We start from the raw sequence: 19334 nt of genomic DNA on the forward strand, positions 1-19334 counted from the left end.
TGGACAAACGCCGGCTCCCTTGGCTTGAAAGCGAGATGAGTGCCGCAACCCCATAGTCGCATTTGACTGGACTAAACCATCCAGGGGTCCTTTATTTTTATCTTTTTTATTCATAAATGCACACATATCTAAATATATGAACCATGAGTCTGAAATAGTATGGGAGAGCAATCCTGAAGCCATTTTGACTCTCCTAATGACCTCAAATATTCCTCTACAATGGGGAAACTCTTCCCATTGTCTTTTTGATTGTAAATCCTGTCTTAAGGGCATATTTGTGCATGAATAGGTTGAGCCTGTGACCTGGAGTCAGGAACAAAAGTGTTAAGCATCACAAAAGAATGGCCAAACTGCCCAGGTAATGCAATCAGTGACAATTATCAGGTATCCTGGCAGACAGGATTTCTGCTGTATACCACCTCCTTCTGTGATGTATGTACGATTTGGGGGGGGGGTGATCTTGGGCTACAGGGTGGGCAACTTCAAGTCTATGTAAGGGCTTGCGCCCCATTGTTCAGGGTTCCCCTCCCTCCTGCTTGTGGTGAGTGGGGACCCTGTTGCAACAGTTTATTTTCCTTCAGTAAAGATCAGGCTTACTAGCTGCTTTACTTCTCATTATACTCTGGTTGGCCTTTGTTATTTTTCTTGTACGGATAGGGAACCCACTTAAGGGCTCTATTCGGGCTCTGGAATATCCCAAAAGGGAAAGGGAGCAGTTTTTTTCTTATAACAAGTGTAAGTTACGCATTTCGCAGAGCAGCACAAAACATGAGGTTCGCAGCAAAAACTGCACAAAACTAGTACAAAATTTTGGCACCTGTTTGGAGTCAATTAGACAAGGTTGTATTTATTGGCAATAACTTGTGACCCTGATTTGCTGTTGTCAGTTATTCAGTTTGGGGGGGCGGCACAAAACACAGGGTTTGCGGCACAAAACTTTGGCATCCAGAATTTCTGGGTCACACACTAATGAAGCTTGGGATAGTAAACATCCACAGGAACAAAGAGAAGCTCAGCTTTAAAAGCAGAAGAATTCGAGCAGGCAGGAAGACTCTCAAGATTGCATGTGCCTAAACTGAGATTGCAGCTATCTTGTCGTAAATTAATTAAGTTTGGAATTGGACTGTAAATAGGTTTCCGGCATCCCCTCCAGGCCTCTGATTTTATAGCCTTTCCTACAGAAGTGGCTGATAAAAAGAGGTCAAACCAGGTGGGCGAGCTTAATTTAGCAGATAACCCCTTTTTTGTGAGGAGACTTTGCATAACTAAAGAATTGGCTAAATACAGGTGAAATGGATAGCGGGAGTCCCTTCTGATGTCATCAAAGTGTGTAGTAGTAGTAGTAGTAGTAGTAGTAGTAATAGTAGTAGTAATAATAATAATAATAATATATTTATACCCCGCCCATCTTGCTGGGTTTCCCCAGCCACTCTGGGCGGCTTCCAACAAAACACTGAAATACAATAAAAATACAAGGAAGAGAGTCTTAAGCCCTATCTGTCTGCTTCCTTGGAAGTAAGCTCCCCTCTTCAGCAGCGCTTACTCCCAAGTCAGCAGGCAAGAGCTGGCTCACTTTTAGGCCCCGCGCAGGGAACCAGTTCCCTACGCGCTTCCGTAGCCATCCCGACGCGTGACGTCACGTCCTCCCAGCCTGGGCGCCGATTGGCTGCGAGGAGGCGGAAGCGAGGGCGGGCGCTCCGTCGCCGTTGCCGCAGTGACAGGACCGGGCCGCTCTTAAGAGCTGGGAAATGGCGGCGGCATCGTCGTCGCGTCGCTCCCAGCAGCAGCAGCAGCAGCAGCATCACCACCCGGCCGCGACTCCCGCGTCGCCGCCGCCGCCGCAGAGCCCCAGCCTTTCCCCCCTCGGAGCTTCCCCTCAGCAGAGGCCCAGCCTCGCTGGACCTGAGGGGGAGGCGGCGGTGGCGGCGGAGAGGCCTTTCTCCCCGGAGAGCGTCTGCGAGGCCGCCGGGCCTCCTCCCCCTCCGGGCTCCGGCGCCAGCAGCGCCGCCAACAGCAGCACCAGCAGCAGCAGCAGCAGCTCCGGCTCGTCGCCGTCGTCGTCGTCCTCGGCCGCTTCCAGCCCGGCCGCCGCCGAGAGCCCCGAGCCGCCCGCCCCGCCTCTGCAGCCGCCCCCCGCGCCCGTGGGAAGCGGCACTTTCCGCGAGCTGCTGGAGGCCTGTCGCAATGGGGACGTGACCCGCGTCCGGCGCCTGGTGGATGCCACCAACGTCAACGCCAAGGATATGGCGGGGAGGAAATCCACCCCCTTGCACTTCGCGGCAGGTGAGGGGACGACGGGGGGGGGGCGGGCAGCAGCCTGGGGCGCGTTGCCCCGAGAGGCTCGTCTGGTGCTTGCGGGGAACGGCCCCCTTGCAATGCTTAAGTGTGCTTAATCCGGGAAGGGAATGTCGTTGTTGTTGTTTAGTCGTGTAAGACTCTTCGTGACCTCCTGGACCAGAGCACGCCAGGCACTCCTGTCTTCCACTGCCTCCCGCACTTTGGTCAGACTCATGTTGGCCTCTTCGAGAACACTGTCCAACCATCTCATCCTCTGTCATCCCCTTCTCCTTGTGCCCTCCATCTTTCCCAACATCCGTGTCTTTTCCAGGGAGTCTTCTCTTCTCATGAGGTGGCCAAAGTATTGGAGCCTCAGCTTCACGATCTGTCCTTCCAGTGAGCACTCAGGGCTGATTTCCTTCAGAATGGATAGGTTTGATCTTCTTGCAGTCCATGCGACTCTCAAGAGTCTCCTCCAGCACCATAACTCAAAAGCATCCATTCTTCGGCGGTCAGCCTTCTTTATGGTCCAGCTCTCATCTCACTTCCATACATCACTACTGGGAAAACCATAGTTTTAACTATGTTTCTGCTTGGCCCTTTCTCTCTGGGCTGCCCGATTGGGAGGATTGGGCCCTCTGACAGATTCCCACTTCCCTACTGGGGGGGGGGAAATGTGCAACCAAACCAAGGGGTAGGAGGTGGTGGTTGCTGCCTCCCTGGGGCAGCCATCCACCCCACTGCTCTTTTTCATTCACTTTCCCCTTTATTGTGGGTGGTGGTCTCTGGAGGATGGGGCCTAGTATATAAGTAAGTAAGTAAGCAAGCAAGGGGAGGAGTTGCTGCTGCCTCCTCCTGTTCTGTTTGGGCAGTCCAGCAGGGAGGAACAAATCCTTTCAGGTAAGAGCTGCCTCTGCCCAGACTCCCCCCCCCCCCCAAAAAAAAAGAATAGCAAGGAGAATTGGTGATTACTTAGCTGCCCAGAAGGAATGCCCATCTGTTCTCTCTCTCTCTCTCTGCTAATATTGGACTCACAGCAGGGGTGATGAGGGAAGACAAGAAGGCCTTGAAAGTTCTCTGACTGTGGGCCTGCTATAAACTAAGCCACCCTGGAGAGGTGAATGGTCAATGAGCTTTTTAAGTTCTTCATTCACCACCTCTTAAAGGACAAGGGTGTAGACTAGAGGCCCATAGGCCCTTGATGTCAATTTAAGGTGAAGCATCAGATGCTTCTAAGGACCGCTTCCCATATTGCAACACTATTGCTATTAATATTTCAGGTGTATATCGTAAAATGTTGATGAGGCAAGCACTTGTATCCTGTTGGTACAGGTTTTAGCACAGGAGTAGTGAATGTGTTATCCTCAAGATATTGTTGGACTCCAGTTCCCATCAGCCCCAGCCTGCTTTGCCATTGGTCAGGGATGATGGAGGTTGTAGTCCAAAAACATCTGGAGAGCCCCACATTGCCTACTACTGCATTCTGTGTTTGAGGTTTTTATGATACCTTAGACTGGTATAAGTTTTTGTGAATTGGAATCTGTTATTTTTCTCTGCAGATAACTGCTACCATGAGTTGCCCACTCTGTGTGAGCAGTTTAGTGTTGGTGTGATAAACTTGTGTGAGATTGCTGCTCTTGTCTACAAAAGTACAGTGTGATTTATTGAGTTTGCGGAATATGGAGGGAGAGTTTGCATGTTACTTCATTTGTTCGTCACTTTGTAGCAAAAAAAGTCTGAAAGTGACTTAACAAGATAAAATAAGAAATAAATAAATTTAAAGCCAAAAATCTAGCAAATGACGCGCAATACAAAATTCCTAAAATGCTTATGCTACAACACAATAGGAACAAGAAGTCCCACCTCGCCCCCACTAAATGAGCATTACATTTTAGAATGCAATGAGGAGAGCATTCTACAAATGAAAAGGCCACCACTGAAAAACAGATTTGTTCACATGAGCAGTTAATTGTGGAAGGGGGGGATTATTGGGTTGTTGTTTTTTATTATGATTATCTACTTTGTCGTTTTATATTCTGATTTTATCCTGTGAATCTCCCTGAGACCTGCGGGTATAGGGTGGTATGGAAATTCAGTAAATAAATAGGCTAGTTGTGAGAACTGTCTGAGAGCCAGCAGCGTCTGCACCTCCTAATCTAGTGTATTCTTGTTGGCAAACTTCAGCTTTTGTTGCCATGTAATGAGTGAAGAGGCCCTAATAAGTACAGAACTAATGCTTCTCTTTTCTCAAAAGTATTGTGTATCCTGGGACGTGGGTGGCGCTGTGGGTTAAATCACAAAGCCTCTTGGGCTTGCAGATCAGAAGGTCAGCGGTTCGAATCCCTGCGACGGGGTGAGCTCCCGTTGCTTGGTCCCTGCTCCTGCCAACCTAGCAGTTCAAAAGCACGTCAAAGTGCAAGTAGATAAATAGGTCTGGCATTTCCGTTTGCTGCTCTGGTTCGCCAGAAGTGGCTTAGTCATGCTGGCCACATGACCCAGAAGCTGTACGCCGGCTCCCTTGGCCAATAAAGCGAGATGAGCGCCGCAACCCCAGAGTTGGTCACGACTGGACCTAATGGTCAGGGGTCCCTTTACCTTTACCTTTATTGTGTATCTTAGTTAGAGCTGAGGACTTTAGGATTTTTCCTGAAAGTCACACTAAAAGGACAAGTCCACATCTGTACTGTAGTTGGAAGGGACCCTGAGGGTTATCTAGTCCAACCCCTGCAATGCAGGAATCTCAGGAAGATCATATATGGCAGGTGTACACCACTCAGTGGTATCCAGAGTAGATCCACTGAGATGAATGGACCTAAATTGGTTGTGTACATTAATTTCAAAGGGTCTAGCCTGAATATGACTTAACATTGGATACAATCCATATTTATGTAGCTTTTAGACTCAAGAGGACATCAGACCAGTATCTGGTGTTTACTTCATATAAAATGTTTACTTTAATACCCACGGTTTTAAAGGATTTATGTGAACTGAAGAAAGTGTTTAAAAAGTTGGTTTAAAAGGGTTACATGAAAAAATTGATGCAAATCCCATGGGTATTTATTAGATTTGCTGAGCTGGCAAATAGGATGTGTCTGACCTTAAGGAGCCCAGCTTGGGATTTCCTAGGGTGTTTTTCTGTGCCAAGTTCATGGAGCCTTTTTTAGTATCAAGGGCAACTGACCCACAGAAAAACATCAATTTGGGGGCTGCACACAACTATTAGTCAGGTAATTAACTGTTTTCTATTCTCTTATAACTATCATAGGTTCATATATTGTAATGGCTGGAAGATGATGCTGGGGTTTTGCTTAGGTTCTCAGGTGGGGATCAAGTGAATGGCCTAAACCAGGCATGGCCAAACCAGATGTTTTCGGACTACAATTCCCATCATCCCTGACCACTGGTCCTGTTAGCTAGGGATGATGTTAGTTGTAGTCCCAAAACATCTGGAGGGCCAAGTTTGGCCATGCCTGGCCTAAACAATATAACTACCACTCCTAGAGAGAGGCGCAAGTGAAGACACTATGAATTAATACTTCTGTTGGAGCAGGAAAGACTGGTGAGGGGGGAATCTTGGAACCCTTTCCAGTAGCAGCACTCAATTGGTTGCTGTACCCACTGGCCCTTTCTGGAAGGAAGTGGCTCCCTAGAAATGCTTAGAGGCTGGTTGAGATTAAACATGTGACAGCATCCACCTCATAGATTAGAAGTTACCCATCCTTGGTGCAGGTCCCCCCTCTTTGAGGAGACATATGTTCAAATCTCTACTTAGCCATGAGGCTTACTGGCTGGCCCTCTCAGCTTATTCTACCTCATGGGGTGGTTGTGAGATAGAATAGGGGGAGGGAGCAATTTGAAGAAGAGTTGGGGGGATGTAGTGTCTCCTGCACTACACGGATGACTGTCTTCTGGTGGGCCAATTTTTCTTTTTCCTTTTCCTCTGAACAAAACTTCTTGTAGCTCAGTCTAGCAGCTGAACAATATGAGGAGTAAGCAAGTTTTTCTTTTCCAAAACTAGCTATTCCTTCTTTCAAGTAGGTTTCTCCCAAACATAGGTGGCCCTAATCTCACACTAGTTACCAAATTTAAGAATTCCTGAAAGGCATCCATGTTGTCCCCTTCTGTCTTGCAACTCACAGACAATTTTGACAAGAATCGGAAACTACTGTTTATTAGGTTATATGCGATGTGTGTTTTTTCCAAATCAAATTCATATTTTTGCTTGCATTACTTTTTTGTATGTAGGTACAATTTTACTCACTATTTGCAGTTATTATTTTAAAAAAATGTATTGTTTACACCTTTGTATAGGACAGCAGTTTTCAAACTTGTCATGGACACTTCATTTTCAGAGTGGGCGCCTCAGTGGATGACTTAAACATTTTTCTTCCGTGCACCATCAAAACGAGTGCAGTATTATGAAAAACATGGTAGTTGGGTACCAAAGGAATAAAACTGGAAATTTGTTTGTCTCCTTTATATGCCGGTGCCAAAACCAGACAATCCCAATCAGTAACTTTTTGGCAGTTTGAGATATATGGCTTCATTGACTAATAACTAAGAAAGCTGAACATGTCTGGTACACTAAAATTACAGGTTGACTCAAAATACAGCATTGGGCACCCAGACTATGAACCCTAGGCCTTGTTACCCTATGCAGTAAGTTCAGTATTGGCCCTAGCAAGCTTGATCACTTATGTAAAAAAAAATTACAAATCAAGTGCAGCACCAAGTACAAATATTCTTACCAATTCTGCATTCTTTCCACAGTCTACATAAATGGCATCGTAAGCCACCAAGAGCTTCTGGACTAGGACAATTTGCAAGTAAAAATCTTAGTCAAATCCAGTACTAGGTAATTTAATCCTGTGCTCTTGGCAGTTAATAGCTAGTTTGGTATATGTACTGGGGTTTCAACCCTGAAGGCAGAGAAATGTGGACCTCATAACTACAGAGTAGGCACATTTCATTTTGGGGTGTTGTAGAAAGAGACAAGTAAAAGTGCCATTATTAAAGCCGTTAGCGCTGTCTCATTTGGGTTACAATACCCATCCTTAGTCAATTGTGTTCAGAAATGATGAAGTCAGATTACAAGTGCACATAATAGCAACTGGAGCTACAGCTGAATGAAAAACCTTCAAGAGATGAGACTGGAAATAAAGGGGTCTCTTTATCCTTTTTTTTTAAAAAAAGTGGTGAACTGTGAGAAGAGAACACTAGTTCTCCACATATCTCATAGGTTTTTTTGGGTTAAATATTCTAGTGTAAGGACTATTGATTTAAAATTATGGTTTTGTACTCAGGCTGAGATTATGCAGTAAATGATGCTGCTTGCTCATAATCTCAGATACAAAGAATCCTCAGCCTCAGAAAAAAAACACTGGGCATACTCAAAGTAAAAAAGAAGGTGCTAGTCTCGTCATGAAGTTCGGTTGTGTATGGGAGGCTGACGCAATTTACTAGCACCGTGGTCAATAGGTCATCTGGATCCCAGAATACCAAAAGAACTGTGCCATCTGCGGAAGCGTTTTGCTATAGAAATAGAGAAGCAAATATATTAAGCATTTCACAGGACTCTTAAGCAGGGATCTTGTGTTTGCTGCCCCATTTTCTTGAGCATTGTTAGCCTTATGGCATGGTATTTCAGGCTGTTCAGTTCTGTGTCTGTCCTCACCTGCACTAAAATAATTACTCGTATGACCCAAAACTGTGCCTTAGAACAGTACCTTTTCAGTGCTAACCTTTTCAGTTGATAACATTTTTGTTATTTAGACTGATAGGAAGGAGAACTTGCTAAAATGGCAGTTTCATCAGGGATTTCATTGGGGCTGTTTCAATAGAGGAAAGGGTTGAATCTGCATCCACATGTTGTGTGATCCTAGTCCAGATTGGGACTTGCTGTGGTTACTTCTTGAAAACCACCACCAAATACACAGATGCCAATGCAAAAATGTATTTACTGTTGTGATTTGGCCCTCTGGTGGTACAAACAGGTAGGAAGGAGCTACCCTAAACTACATGAAATTAGCAAGAAAATAGTATTCCATATTCATGAATCCAATCTAAGTCTTAGTTTGCACAATGTACTAGGTGAACTATATATATATTTGTTCTAAATGTTTGTATAGTTCAACATTTTAATGGTTTTTCTCAAATTACATATTTTTGCAGGTTTTGGAAGAAAGGATGTAGTGGAACACTTATTACAGACAGGAGCCAATGTCCATGCTCGTGACGATGGTGGATTGATACCTCTTCATAATGCCTGTTCATTCGGTCATGCTGAGGTAGTCAGCCTGTTGCTGTGTCAGGGTGCAGATCCAAATGCCAGAGACAACTGGAATTATACTCCTCTGCATGAAGCTGCTATCAAAGGCAAGATAGATGTGTGTATTGGTAAGTGCATCTTTCCAAAAATATGTCTTTTTTCAGTGGTTTTCAATAGTATTATATCTTATGGGCCCATAGTTGTTACTGTATTTACTCAAGTCTAATGCGTCATTGAATCTAATGCACACCTCAGTTTTCAGAACCTTGAAACCAAAGTATTTGCTGGTGAATGTAAATGTGTCATCAATTCTAATGCGCACATCAATTTTTGCAACTTAATTTGGCCCAAAAAGGTGAGCATCGAGTAAATCGAGTAAATACAGTATCTTATAACAATAATACTGATACCAAAGCAAAAATATTCAGGTGCTACAGAATGTCTGAAAAGGACTCTTTACATCAGTTCCTCTATATTTATCAGCAAACTATTATGAAATATACAGAGAACTTAACTGATACAATCTTTGTTTTGGCTGTTCATCAACTTCCTTGGTTCTTTGTTTTTTGATGAAGGATTCTGATTATATCTCCATTATCAGCTCACAGGTATTATCCCCAGACCAACTCGCCCATCGTGCATAAACCTCTTGTGTTTATCTTTCTTTCTGCAGCTAGATTGTTAGTGGCCTCCTGTTGGAAGTCCAAATCATGTCCTTCCTGAGAGGAGTGGCTAGCGAAAGATCAGAATATCTGACACATAAATGGAGTGTCCTTAAGTGTTCATTAAAAATATATCTTTTTTATTTGACATGGTAAAAGTTTTTTCATAGGTTAACTCTGTTGAACAGCCCACTAAACCCCCTGCAGGTAAACTTGTGGAGAGGCTTTATTGACAGCTGAATTGACTCTCTCTCACACACCCCTTTTTAAATATGTGATAGTTGAATGCGGTATTGAATTCTCAATTGTTTTCAGGTTTTCCTTCCCATTGTATTTTTCCTTTTATTTTTTCTATTTCTGCATGCATTCAGGTCTCTTTTCACTTTTAAGGTATTTTTGTATTGGTTTATATTAACAAATTTCTATTTTTTTAAAAAATGAAGGATTTTGGTCAGATAAATTATATTATTTGTCCACCCTAAAGAATAAGGGAGGGGAAAAAAAGGAAAAGTGAGCATGATCCTTAATTATCTGGAATCCCTTTTGAAAGAAAAAGAAATTTACATGGCTGCCTGCTAGTGTAAAACACTGCACAATACTTCAGTTTATTGCTTTAGTTTCATGCTTTCATCTGTATAGGAGTGTAATAGCTAATATATGAAAAACTAAGCTGAACAAAAGTCAGCATTATTAGTAATCTAAAGTCAGACAACTTGCTGCTACTGCTATGCTACCACCACACTATTCTATGTATGGCCTATGCAGATTTACAGTCTAATAATTGTCTGGTAAGTCCTTGTAGCTTGCTAGCCTTCTGGAAAAAAGATAACTAGGGATGCAATTCTGTGGACTCTTTTCTGGTAGCTAGGCCTGTTTAGCTCAATGAGACTTGCATCTGAGTAGACATGTATAAGATGGCACTGCAAATCTATGTAAGACAACTATACTTGATGTTCAGGAACTGCATGGCTAACTCCATGGGCCAAATGAGACTGTTTTTTTCTTTGAGCAACAACTGCCCTCTCCTCTCCCTGGATAAGATACTTTTGAAACATGTTTCAAAGTCATTTGAAATGCAAAAATGGAGGGGGAGATGCTTTCTTGATTGTGGCCTTTGTGTGTGTGTGTGTGTGTGTGTGTGTATAATATATTACCGTATATGGTTACTGGGACTATTTATGGCCAATGTATTCATTCTGCAAGTCAGTTTTCAGAGCTTTCCTCCTTCTTTGCACAGTGCTTCTGCAGCATGGAGCTGATCCAAATATTCGAAACACAGATGGGAAGTCGGCCTTGGATCTTGCAGATCCCTCTGCAAAAGCTGTACTTACAGGTGAGAAGTATTCAGGTTCTTGTTACCTTACTGTGTGTAATCAGTCTCTTAAACTACTCCTTAGTTTTTCTACTATAAAACAGCACAAATGTACACAGCATGTTTACAGATTTCATTGTAGTACTTAGTGAGGACCAAATGTTATAAATATTATTTATTTCATAAAATTTCCTAAAGTTGCTTGATGTGCTTCCTTCCTTACAGCACTCTACAACCAACTTGCGGTTAATGTATTTTGGTTGAACTGTAGTGATACCGATATCATTTTTCTATATATTTACATCATTTATTATAAACCATTTCAATCCTTTACAACTTATATACAGAAAGGAACTGATGATCATTTGTAGAATTAAAGAGAAAGTAGCATGTCTAAAGTTTACATGACCAAATATGCTGATTAAATGAAGTCTGCAGTTTTCCATATCTATTTAAAGGGCTTAGGAGTTGTAGCAAGGGATGAAAAGTTAAAATCTATATTTCTATTTTGGTGATTGTTTGAGATGTCACTGTCTTTCTTGAGAGTCTCACATTTTGAGGATGTAAAAGACAGAGTACTGAGTAAAATGTTAGGAATATAGTTTATTTTCTCATCTGTTTCTTTATTCACTTGCAAGCAAAAAGGAAGTCATTTGAGACTCATGGGGAATAGAAATGAGGGGTGTTTTTTATTTACGTGAGGGTGACACAGTAGCTTGCTAGAATTATTATGGAAAGAAGAGTTTTGCAAATTATGTGAATCCCTGATGACTTTTCTCATCAGAATGATTTTATTTTTAAAAAAATATTATTTAGAATATTTATATCCCACTTTACAGCTCTGAAAGACTTTCATAAGCAGCTTACAAAAGGTTCTCAAGCTAAAATCATGCTCAAATCGAGTACAGGGACAGAAATTACATGGAGTCCATATGGAACCGAGATTATTTAAGGCAGCATTTCTTTTCCTTGCCCTTTAGGGTGTTACACCAGCTCTCACCAAAATCCTCTGCAGCAAGGGTGTGGAGCTGAGCACCTGGGATCCATGCAGTTAGAGCAGGTGAAATACTCCTAGAGATGATAAAATAAATGTTTTTTAAGGACACCAAATAAATTAGTCAGTTTTGGTCATTCCTTAGAGAAAATCTTCTAGTTCTTTCCTGCTAGACCTGATAACCTTGGTTAGTGCTTTAAGTAAGATAGCCATGTCTTCAAAATTTGTCAGCAGCTTGTGGCTTCTGAAAAATTTTCTCTGCACTTTGGATCTGACAGTTTAACTCTGTAGCCTGTAGTTTTTTAAGACAATGCTTAACCAGAGTGTTCTTTTTGGCACCACATCTTCATTATATTGATCTGGCACAAATACATCAGGCCAACAATTTGGGTTGCAACTAGAAACATATCAGTTACAGTACTTTTGTTAGCATTTACTGTTTGTTAAAAGAAAGGTGCTATTGTTGATTCCTGGAGTAACAACGTTGCTTGGTCAGGAATATGGCTGAATTGCTCCATATGTATATTGCAAATTGTTTACATCCCTTTTCTCCACAAGGTACCTAGAAATGCATTCTGAAAAATAGAGGGTAAAAGATCACAGATAGGAAGATGAAGGACCACCTTTCATTGCTTTCCAAGACTCCAGTGTTTCTTCCTGCCTTCTATGTTCCTGTTCACACAAGCCTGCATTCCAACACAGTTTAGGCCACTGTGTCAATTTCACAGGCAAAGTTCTATAAATGCATAATCAGATCCTATGTCTTCAGTTGCAGCTAGTGAGTTCTTCAGTCTGATGCTGCTCATCTGTCAGGAAGGTAGAGAGATTGCTGATTTTAGGCTCAGCTAGTGCTGTAGCATGTAAGATGAGCCATCAGCCTATGCCAGTTGTTAGGGAAATTCCAGAAGTTAAAACAATTTCCTATTATTTATTTAAATAGACTGCAATAATGAATTCTGTATGTTTTGTTAAGAAATCAAATTATTTAAAGTACAATTGATCTGATCTGATCAAAGGGGATTATGAACAGCCTCCTATACCATCTCAGTTCACATCCTTGCTTTGACCTTTTAGCTAAGCTATGGTAGAGTCGTACTGTACTAAATTCGGCAGATAGTGGCAGCTAACAATCCTTTGGGCTATTATTTTTATCCTTACGATAAGGTGAGGCATTTAGATGTCCAGTTAAATTGGTCTTCCAAGTGACCCCTACAATGTGCTGCGGTACAGAGAAGGCTAAGAACTCACTCATAAAGACCATTAGGTACATCACACATCCAGGTGAAAGAATACATGGAACTCAAGTCACTGAGGCCTCTGATACCACGTTTGGAAGACTCAAGATTCATATAAACCCTAAAGAGTTAGAGAAGTTAAGCCAATACTCCGCCTTGCATTGTACAGTCAAGTATCTACTAGGGGACCTCAGACAGATCTTTCCCAGTCATTTATTCTGAGAGTAATACCTGGAGATGTACCCCAAATCTCACTTAAGCAGCGTGCCACTAACCGACACTGCCTTATTCCTAGCTTTTGTGATGCTGGTGTGTGAGAGAATCTGCTGTGAAAGGTATAGACCTGCACTATTTTCAGTTTTAAGTGTTTTTGTGCTGTTAATTATATCACCCTTCAGTTTAACTTCCCTCTCAGTCTTTTATCTGTTTTTAATGAAGGAGTTTATGTTTTGGCAAAGAAATGAAAATCCTGATAATGTGAATTTTTAATACTACATCTGTTCACAGGAGAAAGAAAACGTGCATTCGCCAGCTTATAACAAAGGGAAAAGAAAAGCAAATGTTCCCAAGCAAGCACATTGCTAGGTACTTAAAAAGATTAAGGGCACTGGTCCATAGGCACACATTAGCATATGCTAAATTATTTGTATAGACGCAAATTGCAATTTAAATGCCACAGAAGGCAAGCCAACTAATTTCCCATCCAAATCACCCCATATAAATTATTTAATTAACATGCACCCCAGCCCAGATGATCCCAAATCATTCCTCTTCAGTGTATTTACCCCCAATTAATTTCCCAACAGATTTCATTCCAAATGATCTTGGTTTCCCTACATATACCCCATCATCTATAGTTAATCTTAATTTATTCCTCAAATTTATACATTACCCAGTAACAAAGATCACCCTGCTCAGTTCAGTTTCTTCAGCTCCATTACCCACCCAGAAAAACTTTGAAAAAGATTTCAGGCTGTGGACTAATTTCTAGCAATGCCGCTGTTCCCAAGGAATAAATGCTGGGGAAAGGGAGAAAGCCCTGCTCAAAAACTGCTCCAGTGTTCCCTAGCTTACCTTTTTTAAACAAAAAGAGTGGGTGAAGTTTTTGCCACTTTCGTTAACCTTAAAATACAACCTTTAAAATGTGTCACAGAAGCAACTAGTTTTATTATAGGTTGGTATTTTGTTGATGTAGCAGACTAAAATACTTACTTTTTGATATTTGTGTTACATTGGTTGTGCTTGGGGATCTTGGAAATGTATCCCTGCCCCAATAGAGGCTACACAAAGTAAGAGCATGCATTTTGAGGGGTAGAGGGAGGGTGATTCAGGGAGGGGAGATAGCATCACTTCTGGAAGCTGTACATCCCAAGGGACCCTCTGCTCACCTGTGCTCAGATGCTGCGGGTCTGCCCTTGCCAGCCTGGTGAACCTTCTGGAGGGCACCAGGATGGCGAAAGCTGTTATAGGCTAATCTATATTCTTACAAAGGGATGCAGGTGGTGCTGTGGGTTAAACCACAGAGCCTAGGACTTGCCAATCAGAAGGTCGGCGGTTCGAATCCCCTCCCGTTGTTCGGTCCCAGCTCCTGCTCACCTAGCAGTTCGAAAGCACGTCAAAGTGCAAGTAGATAAATAGGTATCACTCCGGCGGGAAGGTAAACAGTGTTCTCTGGTTCGCCAGAAGCGGCTTAGTCATGCTGGCCACATGACCTGGAAGCTGTACGCCGGCTCCCTCAGCCAATAAAGCGAGATGAGCGCCACAACCCCAGAGTCGGCCATGACTAGACCTAGTGGTCAGGGGTCCCTTTACCTATTGCTGATAAACAATCAGTAAAATGAATCAGTCCTGTAATTATAATAGCTTTGAGCTTTAACTTTAAGCGAGATGAGCGCCGCAACCCCAGAGTCGGCCACGACTGGACCTAATGGTCAGGGGTCCCTTTACCTTTACTATATTCTTACAAGTGACAAATAACTGCTAACAGCCTTCTGCTGTCCAATTAAATGCATGTTGATTTATTAATTATCAGAGTTTTAATCTACAGACCTTGGATAAAGTATTCAGTCCCGTAGAACTTGGCAAACATGCAGTGGATTTAGTTGTGAGGAACTCGGGCTGATAGGTCATGCTCAGGGTAGACCTTCTGGGTAAAAGTTACACTTCTGAATTCTAGCAAAAAAGCTGTTTGTAACTTGATGAACACAGCAAACCTTCTGTGCCAAGGGTAGGGAACCTTTGATCTTCAGATGTTGTTGGAATCTTAAAATCCATCAGCTCTAGCCAGTGTGACTAATGATGACAAATGATGAGCGCTGCCCTCCAACAGGGTCACAGGTTCCTCATTCCTCTTCCCTCAGGAACGTCCTCCCCGCCAATACCCACCAAATACATGTATGTACGCATAATTCCTCATGATCTTGTTCTGAAATCATGAAGTAGAAGTTTGGCTAAGAGGTATTGGCAGTATTGTAACTTGGGTAAAAATAAGTGAGGAATCACAGCTAAGGGTTTTTATATTGGCCAAGGTACGACCTACAGTTCTTGGTTTATTTTCAGCTTCCTTGGAGTAGCATTTTAAATTTGCCAAAGTGTTTTATATTCTTTTATTCTCACAACAGCCCTTTAAAGTAAGGCCATAGTGCAATTTTATCAAAACATGGTTTATTCATATGCAGCTGTTCCACAGCTAAGCCATGCTCAAGGTGGCTGCAATTTCCAAAAAAATCACATAGTTCAGTCTGTTACAAAAATATAAGAAAATTTCAAATAGTCATAAAGGGCAGGTGGAAATAGGCCGGCAAAACAGGGAGCAAGTCTTGTAGGTAAGATGAAAAGAACAGTACTACCACCTTAAGGACTATCCTGTAGATTATTGCATAAGCTTTCTTGGGCTAGAATAGTCTTCATCAGATGCATCATTCTTGGTATTCCTTGACGTTTGTATGCAATATTACTGTTATACACTTAAAACCAATTCATCTTGGCATAGCTACCTAGGTGGTGAACAAAAGATGAGAGCTAGTCTCATCTGGAGGTGGGAAGACATGCAGACTTGACTTGCTCTATGTGTTGTGTTCAAAGCTATGGCTTTCAGGGGTTCCCTGGAAACCTAATGGGTAATGGGGGAACAAGAACTGTTTGACTGTTAATGCTGCGAGTCCTTCCACCTTATGCTCAGCCTTTCTCTCTCTGTAAATAAAATCATTTATCCACTGCATTCTCTTGTGACCTTCATTCTAAGAAATCAAAACCCAAGGTAAGCACTGGCACTCCCTAGTGTCTCACGTTGGTTGGAGATTGCATTACACTGGCACCCTCACTCCTAAAGGAGTGGAGAGAAACATATTTCCTCCTTCTGAAAGCATCAATAGCTAGTTGTTTCAACATACATGTACTTGTGCAGATCTTTAGACATGTGCAAAGGGTGCTTAACAAAATAAACTGGTTTGACTGCTTTAGCAGTACCTTCTGCTGCAAAATCTCATTTGACAGATATAAAACTAGAAGCCTGGAGGGACCCAAGATATCATTGAACCCAACCCAACCCTCCAATCCTTTATTAATACATTTGCTATAGGCTTAAAATGCCACTGGGCTATTTTATTCATTTCTCTTGTAAGCAGTGGCTAGTAGGATATCCCTTTGAAAACATACCACATCATTTTAAGTAATGGTACCCCACAGCAGCACCATGCAATGGGTCTATGGCAAAGAGGAGGAATGTTAAATTATGGCTCCAAATCAACACCCCCTGCTGGGCTGAATTTTCTGAATGGCTGCTTGGGTTGTAATTCTATATAATGGAATTAATAGTGAACTATAAATGAGGGGGGCCCCCCGACATTTTATTGGAGATCAAATTATTATTTTGGTAGACTTGGTCTGCCTTTGCAGCCTGACAAGTTGGCTATCCCCCTTTGAAGAGAAAATGTTCTATGAACATGCTAGCAGCTGCTATTCAGACAGTGGAATGTGCTACAGTGACCTAGCAAATTGAATTAAAATGTTAGATGTTATCATCTGCAAAGAATTGTAGCAATAAATGGTCAATCATCCTGACTCCAACATCTTCAGCAGTAAAAGCAGTGATGTTAGGAGTGTATTACAACCGTGAACCAGAGAACTGCTGCTGATTTGCATGTAATTGCAGAAAATTGTAGCAGCTTGCATTTTTTTTAATGAGGTGATTGCGAGGACATAGCTGATGGAGAGCTTGTACGCTTTCCTGTGATATATTTATAATTCACTGTGTGAGTCTAGACGTAACAAATTTTTTAGAGACAGTAATAAAATATGGATTTACATTTAGATATCAAAATGACAGTTTGCACACTAACAAATTTTCAGCATAAATATTTGCAAAGAAGTTAAAGTGGACATCTTAATGGAAATTCATAACGTAATCTGCTGAAAGACCAATGTTTCACACCAATGTTAATACTTAACCTTTTTAGCTATATGACCAGTTGAGATGAATGGGAATGAGTTTAGAAATCATGGTAGTTGGCATGTTTCAGAACTTATTAACACATATGTTTGAAGGGTGCTGATGAACATGTGAATGTGAATTTAGGACTTTGTAGTGTTGCTTGATCTGTCATCCCTCCATAAAAAGCCTTTGCTATTTCTGTTTCTCCTCCCGTGGCCCTTGTTCAACTGTCTGTTTTCAGCTGTCTTTTACTTCCTTGCAATTTCTGTATTGTTGTCTCTGGTTATAGCATCTCTATATACAGGTATATTTCCCCGCCACGACTTGGGGCAAGTTGCTTTTGCCTGCTTTCTTCTAACAACTCAAGGTCCTCTGGCAATTTTCTCTAGAGAGTAATGAGCTGTGGATACAGGAACTGCTTGTTTATATACAATCACAATAGTGACATCTTACAGTTGTGTTAAAAATCTCCTGGTAGCTCTAATCCACCCAACCCCAGTTGTTGGTTAACTTACTGTGATACCATGGAATGTTTACATACCACAAATATTACCAAAAAAGCCTCGGGATTTTTAAAAATGCAACTGTGTGCCCTTCCTCTGCTGCTGCTACTCTGTCTCCATTGTGCTGCACTAACCCAGATGTCTAGCATCACCTGTTGACAATAGGAGAGGCAGTTGGTATAGTGTTATAACAATTTACTGTCACAAATAGCACAGCACCAAAGGCTTTAAAAAGTCACTGTGTTGCATTAGATTTATGGCACCACTGTCTGTTTTTCTTGTTAGATTAAGACAGAACATAAAAACTTTTCATCTTGTAATAATATGCTGCTTCAGATTTTTTTTATAGGAAATAGATCTCTGAGAGGCATTATAGAGTTTATATCTGGCCAAGTTTGACTTTTATGGTAGTTTGTTTGGTGCAGCCACAGTTCATCCACAACTTCATTGTAATGAGCTGCAGAAGGTGTGGATATAACTGATAGAGCAGTTTTGATTTGATTCTAGTCAATTGTACAAAATGCATGTGGATCTATTTTAGCAGGGGTGGCGTGACATGGATCTCTGGGCCAGCTCAACTCCATGACAACCATAGGACTGTCCCACGTTGTCACTGGCCGAACACATGGTTAGGACATACCCTTGATTTTAGACTGCAGCTCAGGTCATGGGGGGTAGTCTGGATTATTTTGTTGTTGGTGGTGTGTCATTTAACCCTATTGGAATGGTCAGGCCATCATTTGTAGCTTGGCATTGTAGTGCAGATCCCTACTGCATAGTTGAGGGACCCATGAGGATGGCCTGCCCCTGGATACTTACAGAAACTGACAGATGCATGAATGCTTTGGGAGATTTTCCAGAAGTCATATTTGACAATCACGTTGAGGTCTTGGTCTTGGTATAGAATGGCGAGATGCGCTGGGCTGTTGACACGATTGCTCCCGAGTTCCCTATCCAGCACTGTGGATTTCCAGTTGGTCCCTGCTTGTCCAAGGATATTTTTAATATATTAAGCAGTTTATAAAGTCTAATTAATTAATTAATTAATTAATTAACAACACTCCCAGGTTACTTATCTTTTTGCTCCCCTGCCCCCAAGACCCACAGACTTTGGCAGCAATGACAAAAACAAAAAGAATTAAATACAGCACTGGGGTGGATGGAGAGGTTTAAGACTCTGTTCAACCGGTGCTCTGATGGAGATGCAGTTTCCCCCTTCTCCTGCCTCAATACTAATAATCTGATGAGTGGAGAGGGGACTGCAGATGTTTTAACTGCATAGGGGTGGCACATGAAAAAGTGCCTATCACAATGATATTAAATGCTGACATAGGTCTCTGAGGTATGGGATAAATGACAATATACCATCTACCTCAATGCTTAGATAATGTTTCCAAAGTCTGATAAGGGGTAAGAGCTCATCCACCTTACCATGAATCTTCATGGAGGCTTTTAGACCATGCCCTGGTCATTTTTGTTTTTAAAGGCACATGGCGTAGCCACCTTGCTGAAGCCAAGCAGGACTGCATCTAGGAAACAGATGTAATCAGCTTTGAGTTGTATGGTGGAGAAAGGCAAGATATACACACACTAAATAAAATACAGGTACCCCATAGCAGTGCTCTTACTTTAAGAATAATTTCCTTCAGCA

The 19334-nt window shown here is 42.0% G+C and overlaps 1 protein-coding gene across 2 annotated transcripts in view; it reads left to right on the forward strand.

The window, feature by feature from the left end:
• The first annotated feature begins 1695 nt into the window (after positions 1-1695).
• TNKS (tankyrase) overlaps positions 1696-19334 on the forward strand; it is a 72859-nt gene continuing 55220 nt past the window's right edge. Inside the window, exons 1-3 of one of the 2 annotated variants that reach the window (XM_053370925.1) lie at positions 1696-2283; positions 8449-8673; positions 10445-10540. In XM_053370925.1, coding sequence (XP_053226900.1) covers positions 1749-2283; positions 8449-8673; positions 10445-10540 — 856 coding nt within the window. In that variant the 5' untranslated portion in view covers positions 1696-1748. The remainder of the gene's footprint in view (positions 2284-8448; positions 8674-10444; positions 10541-19334) is intronic. The other variant, XM_053370926.1, reaches the window with a different exon arrangement.

Source organism: Podarcis raffonei, chromosome 17 (genome assembly GCF_027172205.1).
Source record: "Podarcis raffonei isolate rPodRaf1 chromosome 17, rPodRaf1.pri, whole genome shotgun sequence".
Classification (NCBI taxonomy): Eukaryota; Metazoa; Chordata; class Lepidosauria; order Squamata; family Lacertidae; genus Podarcis; species Podarcis raffonei.